The 7,366-nt window shown below is 53.8% G+C and overlaps 1 protein-coding gene across 1 annotated transcript; it reads left to right on the top strand.

The window, feature by feature from the left end:
* The first annotated feature begins 424 nt into the window (after nucleotides 1–424).
* LOC109247613 (uncharacterized) lies at nucleotides 425–6,868 on the top strand. Its single transcript, XM_019416356.2, has 4 exons — nucleotides 425–671; nucleotides 4,096–4,392; nucleotides 6,468–6,628; nucleotides 6,726–6,868. The coding sequence occupies exons 1-3, from the start codon at nucleotides 581–583 to the stop codon at nucleotides 6,605–6,607; spliced, it is 528 nt and encodes a 175-aa protein (XP_019271901.1). The 5' UTR covers nucleotides 425–580; the 3' UTR covers nucleotides 6,608–6,628; nucleotides 6,726–6,868.
* Nucleotides 6,869–7,366: the final 498 nt, after the last annotated feature.

The following is a 7,366-nucleotide window of genomic DNA, read 5'->3' as shown; positions in this document are numbered from 1 at the left end:
GGCGACCTGGTCCAGGATGGCCATCATGAGTTCCCTGCCCCTAGAAAATCCTACGGGCGTATGCATGGGTGCCCCCTTCAGGAAATGCTAGGAGTTTCCAGCCACTTCCCGATTGGGGAAGTGTAGCCTGCCTTTCCCTCTCACCCCCAGTCTTGGTGAGAGAGCGAGCCAGACAGACCTACCCAGCCTGTTGGGGCAGGAACCGGGCAGAGAGAGAGAGTGAGGGGGCTGCCCCAGTGCCCCGGACAGAGGAGGGGCGGGGCGGGGACAGCATGGATTTAGGGCAGCTACGGAGGGGGCCACAGAGTTGAGGGCATAGGGAGAGTTGGACGGCTTCAGGGTCATGGTCCAGGTGGGGTTTGTAGGAGAGGCGGGGGGGGGGGGAGGGGGTCCAGGTGGAGAGGGCGGCAGGAATGGCACCCCTGGGGACAGTAGCGGGCCCCCAGAGGCCCTGTGTCCTGAGGCCCCACCTCTGCCCCACCTGTGCCCAGCCCCACGCGCCGCCGCAGGCAGGGGGCGCGTGCGCCTGCGCGTGCCACACACCTGTGCCGAGCCCGCCTTTCGCCCTCCCTGCCCTGGAATGGCGGGTTCCCAGCTGCCATCGCCACTTCTGCCGCTGTCTCTGGTGCTGCTGCTGGGGAATTCCTCCCTTGCCCCTGTCGCCTCTAGAGGTAAGAACAGGTGACAAGGAGGCCTGGCTTTCGGGAAGCTGGAGGGGGGCGTATGGCTCAGCAACACACTTGGCTTCTGAATCCCTCCTTCAGGCCACCCACCCCCACCCCCAGCCTTCCCCCAACACGTGAAGGGCCGCTCCTCTCAGAAGCAAAGTGGGGCGCTGCCACTCTGCTGCTGATCTGAACCAGCAAGAGGCTGGCGGGGGCCTCCATACCCAGTTTGAGGTTCTGTTTCAAACCTCAGTTTCTTGTAGCCCCCAAGGGGAGAGGAGTGAGGGCCCCAGGGCCATAGTGGGGGGCACGTAAGGGCTCACTTCCTGGTCACTAAGCATTGATGGCTCCCAGGAGAGGTTCTTGGCACCTGACTCGATTTCCTTCTGCCGCCCTGTAAGACGGTCCCCGGGGCTGCAGAAGAGTTGAACCCGCACCTTTCCCCCCAGCCCTCCTCGTCCCACCGAGTCATTGCTCTCTCTGACCCATGCCCCAGCCTCAGCCCTAGAACTTCAAGAACGGAGGCCACCACGCCCGGGATTCCCACTGCGGGCAAGGGCTTCACTCAGAAGGCACCACATGTATCCCCCCTGCAGAGCTCAGGAGACTGAGGCTCAGGCGAGGCGAGTCTCCCAGCTGTGCCAGGCCCAGAGTAGAACCAGATGCCTTGGCTCTTGCCAGCCTCCTGGTCTAGGGCACTCCGGGCAAAGCAAACTCCCAGCACAGTGCCCGGATCCAGCTCAGGAGCACCTGTCTACTCTGTCCCCGGCACTCAGCAGAGCTTGTGTTGTCCTCCACCTCCTCTTTCAAGCACTGGTTTTCCTTGGTTGACTTGAAAACGTTCAGCTCCCTTGGGGCACCTGGGTGGCTTAGTCAGTTAAGGGTCCGACTCTTGAAGGGTCATGAGTTCAAGCCCGTCTCTTCCCCCCGCGCCCCCACCCCTTGGGCTCTTTGCTGCATGTGAAGTCTACTTAAAAAAAAAAAAAAAAAAAAAAAAGTTCAGCTCCCCAGAGTTCTGGCTTGGCTTGGGGTCCACTGTGGCCCCGAGTCATCTTCACTTCAGCAGAAATGCCTCAAAAATAATGATAGGAAGCAGTTTGGGGAGGCTGGCCTCTTCATCCTTGACTCCTTGGTGGTCCTTAAGGGGCCCTCTTCCCACCTTCCCAGTCACCTTGGGCCAGGTTCCCAACCATTCTGAGCCTTAGTCCCCCATCTGTAAAATGGGAATGAAGTCAGGCCAGTGCACCATGCCTCTGCTAGACTTCTCTGGCATCCCACAGAGCCTGGGAGCCTGGACAGAGAATTAGGGGTCTGTGTGTAGACCCAGCCCCCTCCTGGCGCCTGAGGTTATTTCCGCATTTTTGCTGCCGGAGGTGAGGTGAGGGAGGAAGCACAAAGATTCGCCCAGGGCAGAGTAGGTAGGGTGGGGCAAGGAGCCGTTGATGAACGAGCTCACAAGCAGCTAAGGTGCCTAGCAGCCTGGAACTAGGAAGTCCTTGTGGGACATGGCCCACAAAATATTCACCCACCCTCATTCTAGCTCCTGGGCTCAGTGCCTGGGATGGGGTAGGAGCCAGGGAGTGGCTGGAACAGAGCAGGGTAATTTCCAGAGCTCCAAACCACGGATTGTTCCCAGAGCCAGAGACCTCAGAACCAACCTCTCATTTAAGACTCTGAGTTTAGCCTTGGGGACCTTCCAGGTACCTGATGAAGAAGATTAGGGCTGATCCTCCCTGGGGGCTTGGAGGTGGATCTGTGCACCTGACCACCCACTATGTGCCAAACCTGTGTGAGCGCTCAGAGGCTCGACTTACACTTTACAGAGGAAGAAACTGAGTCCCAGAAGGTTTAGAAGGGTTCCCCAGGGTCGCCTGGCTGGCTCAGTTGGTGGAGCATGAGACTCCTGGTCTCAGGGTGGTGATTTCAAGCCCCACATTGAGGATAGACTTGAAAGAAAGAAAGAAAGAAAGAAAGAAAGAAAGAAAGAAAGATAAAAGGAAGAAAGAAAAGAAAGAGAAAAGAAAGGAAGGAAGAAAGAAAAGGAAGGAGAGAAGGAAAAAAGAAAGAAAGAAAGGAAAGAAGGAAGAAAGGAAAGAATGAAAGAGAAAGAAAAGAAAGAAAAGAAAGAAGGAAAAAGAAAGAAGGAAAGAGAAAGAAAAGAAGAAAGAAAAAGAAGGAAAAGGAAAGAAGGAAAGAAAGGAAGAAAGAAAAGAAAGAGAAAGAAAAGGAAGGAAGGAAAGAAAGGAAGGAAGAAAGAAAAGAAAGAAAAGAAAGGAAGAAAGAAAGAAAGAAAAGGAAGGAGGGAAGGAAAAAAGAAAGAAAGAGAAAGAAGGGAGAAAGAAAAGAAAGAAGGAAAGAGAAAGAAAAGAAGAAAGAAAAGAAAGAAGGAAAAAGAAAGAAGGAAAGAGAAAGAAAAGAAGAAAGAAAAAGAAGGAAAAGGAAAGAAGGAAAGAAAGGAAGAAAGAAAAGAAAGGAAGAAAGGGAAAGAGGGAAGAAAGAAAGAAAGAAACAGAAAAGAAAGGAAGGAAGAAAGAAGAAAGAAAGGAAAGGAAGGAGGGAAAGAAAGAAAAGAAGAGAAAAGAAAAGAAAAAAGAGAAAGAGTTCCCCAGCTGGCTGGGTTGCAGCCATTCCCTATATACCGAGGGCCTTTACAGCCCCGAAGCAAGAGTGGGGGCGGGGAGGGCCCCACCCGGGCTGTAACTTTGGCCGTAGAACTTCAGACCAGGGCGCCTCCCGCTTCCCACGGAGCACTCACGTGGTTCGCCAAGTCCTCCAGGTCTCCCGAGAGGCAGGTGTTTACCATCTGGGATAACGGGGAGACCTCAGGAGGGGGGCTGGGGCTGAGGCCACGCCCCCTTGTCCCTAACCATCCCCTCCCTGCCCCCTCAGTGAGTTTTCCCTCCAGTGTTATTTTTTTCCGTGCTCTTGGCGAGCAGGACGGAGAACCGAGCTTCCCAGCTACGGCTCCTCCAGCTCAGTGGAAACGACCGGCCGCTACCATCACCTCGAGTGTAGAGGCAGACTTGTTAGAAGGCAAAATTCGGCAGGAATACATCCGAAGACCGAAACGGCTTTATTAACGATTCATGAATTGGGCAGCGTCCCATCTTAGCAGATAGAAAGGAGCTCCGAGGAGCTGTACAAAATGGAAGGCTTTTATAGGCAGAAGTGGGGGGAAGAGAAAGGCAGTTCCCAGCAAAGAGTGGATTGTTTCGGGCAAGTTTACCTTCCTTTGCGAGAAAGCAGAGGAGGGGCATCTAGGAGACGGATTATCTCACAAGTGCTGACCAGCTACTTCCAGATTGACGGGGTAAAGGTCCCACTCCTGGGCGGGGCGGAAACTGCGATTAGATTAGGTATTAAGTCTTGGTTTGTTGATATGGGGTTTAGCACAAGTGACTCCATTTTGGGCGTGTTTCTCTTTTTACAGACTCCAACGTCCAGGTCCGCATCCTTACTTCACAGCCCGCCTCCTCAAATTCAGGGGCAACCCCCACCAGCTCCACAAATGTAGGGTTGGAGCCCATCTCCTCCCCACAACCAGAAACGGCCACCCACCCCAGTTCTGGCTCCCCGGGTTCAGAGCTTACCCCTACCTCCCACTCGAGCCCCCCAAGCTCCCCCACCTTGACCTTGCATTGGAGCTCCACTTCTCCCAGCTCGAGACCAGAGCCCTCTTCCATGCCCTCAGCCAGCACTGACGGGACCTCTGTGTCCTCTGGCTCTGGTGAGTACTGGAGGTTTGGGGGTTGGGGAAATGGTTGGGGGTAGCAGGCTGCAGTTCTGGGATTAGCCACCAGGGAGAGACACAGACCTGAGAATGTGTGGAGGAGGGCTTCTCCCCACTCTACCGGGTGTCACCTAAAGCCGCTCAGACCTTCTTTCTTCTATGCACATTTATTAAGCACCTAGTGTGTATCAGGTCCTGTGAGACACAGCTTTGTTGGGAGACAGGTTATAAGTAAATTATTGATTTGTTTATAAAAGAACAAGATAAGCGCGATAAGGGGTCAGAATGTGAATACAAGTGTTTTGAAATTTGTTTTAAACTTTTAACTGTTAAGTAATCTCTACCCCCAGTGTGGGGCTCAAACTCACGACCCGGAGATCAAGAGTCCCGTACTAGGATTGACATTTTTACTTTTTAAAAATGTATTTATTTTGAGAAAGAGAGGAGGAGCAGGGAGAGGGGCAGAGAGAGAGGGAGAGAGAGAGAATCCTAGCAGGCTCTGTGCTGTCAGCCCAGAGCCCGATGTGGGGCTTGAACTCACAAACCATGAGATCATGACCTGAGCCAAAATCAAGAGTCAGATGCTTAACCGACTGAGCCATTCAGGCACCCCTAGGATTGAATTAAAAAAAAAAAAATTTTTTTTCTTCTTTTTTAACATTTATTTCTTTTTGAGAGACAGAGTGTGAGGCGGGGGAGGGGCAGAAAGAGAGAGAGAGAGCGAGACACAGAATCCAAAGCAGGCTCCAGGCTCCGAGCCGTCAGCACAGAGCCCGACGCGGGGCTTGAACTCATGACCTGTGAGATTATCACCTGAGCGGAAGTCGGACGCTCAACCGACTGAGCCACCCAGGCGCCCCTAGGATTGAAATTTTTAAAGAATGGTTAGCAAATGTCTCAGTTTAAAGGAGGTGAAGGAGGCAGTCACACAGGTATCTAGCCGGAGAGCAGCCCGGGTAGCTGGCACAGCCCATGAAAAGGTCCTGAGGTAGGACTGCGCCTGGCGCATCTGAGGGCCAGTGACAGGGTTGGGACCGACCGAGTGAGTGGGGTGGATGAGTGGGGATACTGGTGGCAGCAGGGAGGGGAGGGTAGTTGCAGAGCATGGCCAGACAGGGCCCTGGGGGTTCAGTAGAAGCCAAGCATTTCTAGGGGGTCTAGAAAAAAAAAAAAAACCGTCATTCAGAACAGTGTGTTGTCTCAAATGTCCAAAGAACAGCGTGACACAAAGTGTAGTGACCTGCCTGAAGTCCTAGGATGGAAACCAGCCTCACAAAGGCTCAAATTTTGCAGGCATCCTCAGAACGTCGCTGCATTTGGGAACAGAATCCTAGATTTGCTTTTTCTCACTTGGCAAGAACTCCTGAGAGTGCCCAACGAGGGCAGCAAAAAACACAGAGCACTGAATGAGCTCCTTATAGACAAATGATTTTCAAAAGGGGAAGGAGAAAATCGTGCTTTAAAAAAAGTTACAGGGGCGCCTGGGTGGCTCAGCTGGTTGAGCGTCCAACTTCCGCTCAGGTCACGATCTCATGGTTTGGGAGTTCGAGCCCCGCGTCTGGCTCTGTGCTGACAGTTCAGAGCCCGCGGCCTGTTTCAGATTCTGTGTCTCCCTCTCTCTCTGCCCCTCCCCTGCTCACGCTCTGTCTCTCTCTCTTAAAAATAAATGAGCATTAAAAACATTTTTAAAAAACTATATTTAAAAAAAAAAAAAAAGTTACAGCAGCAGGGCGCCTGGGTGGCTCAGTCCGTTGAGCGTCTGACCCTTGATTTGTGCTCCGGTCATGGGTCTCTCAGTTTGAGAGTTCAAGCCCCGAGTCGGGCTCTGCGCTGACAGTGCAGAGCCTGCTTGGGGGTCTCTTTCTCTCTCTCTCTCTCTCTCTGCCCCTCCCACGCTCTCTCTCTCAAAACAAATAACTAAACTTAAAAGAAAGTCGCAGCAGCAACAGGAGAGGGAAGTGAGCACGGCTTCCTGGAAGGGATGTAGAAACACCCGGTGGGTGTTTCAGCCTTGGGAGCGGGGGAGGGGAGGGGGGCGGTGTCCAGGGCTGACTCAGGCCTCCTCCCCTCAGCTCTAGGTGACACTGGGGCCCCCGAGTTGCACAGGAACCCAGGCGTGGTGGTGGCTGTGTGTCTGCTGGTGTCCGTCTTGCTCATCGGGTCTGTGCTAATGGCTGTGAGGCGTGGCCACCGTGGTGTGTCTGAGTTCTAGAAGCTGGATGAGATGTCCACGGTGAGGTGGGGGCTGGGCTGGAGGGATTGCCCTCCCAAGTCCCTGCTGCAGACCCTGCTCGTGCCTGAACGTTCTCTCGTGTGTGTTCCTCCCCCAGGAGACAGCGAGCCAAAGGTCCTCCTTTGCCCATCACCCACCAGAGTGATCTCCGTGGGGCCAAGGGAGAAGGGGGCTTGGACGGGGTAGAGCACCCGGGGAGGGGCTAGGCTTGCCAGAATAAAGCCCTTGTGTTCCTCTGTGGCCTCCCGAGTCATGGACTGCTGTGACAAACGCTTCTGAGTGTCTACTATGTGCTGGGGTCATAGTGGGGACCATTTCTCCACCCTCGTGGGGCCCACAGTCTCAAATATGGGGACAGACAATAGCCAGGGAATCAAATGACATCACTTCAGGTGGCGAAGAGGGTCACGGAGTCACAGACTGGGGTTGTGGCCGAATCACAAGGGCCCTCGTGTCCAGGTTTCCTGAGAGGGCGGTGAGGGGTGGTGGGAAGGAGCCACCCTGGAGAAAGCTGGGAGGGGATCCCAGGAAACAGGCACAGCAAATGCAAATGTCCTGCGGTAGGAAGAACTCGCGGCGTTTGGGAAACAACACGGAAGTAAGTGAAGTCGGGGTAGGATAAGGGAGACGTGAGTGGGGGGCCGCGCTGGCTGTGCGAAGGAGTGTGTGTCTTAGAATGGAAAGATTTGACCAGCTCAGACCAGCTTTACATCACGGGGGAGTTTCCAGCCAGGAAGT

Source organism: Panthera pardus, unplaced genomic scaffold, assembly GCF_024362965.1.
Source record: "Panthera pardus isolate Hobbes unplaced genomic scaffold, ASM2436296v1 HiC_scaffold_8, whole genome shotgun sequence".
In the NCBI taxonomy this organism is placed as follows: Eukaryota; Metazoa; Chordata; class Mammalia; order Carnivora; family Felidae; genus Panthera; species Panthera pardus.
This window is presented reverse-complemented; position numbering and strand designations above follow the sequence as displayed.

Excerpts from the sequence above, each read along its gene's own strand:
- LOC109247613 (XM_019416356.2), top strand. The coding sequence starts at position 581 with ATGGCGGGTTCCCAGCTGCCATCGCCACTTCTGCCGCTGTCTCTGGTG. Across the intron at positions 672-4,095 it reads TGCCCCTGTCGCCTCTAGAG|ACTCCAACGTCCAGGTCCGC; the intron begins GTAAGAACAGGT and ends CTCTTTTTACAG. Across the intron at positions 4,393-6,467 it reads CTCTGTGTCCTCTGGCTCTG|CTCTAGGTGACACTGGGGCC; the intron begins GTGAGTACTGGA and ends TCCTCCCCTCAG.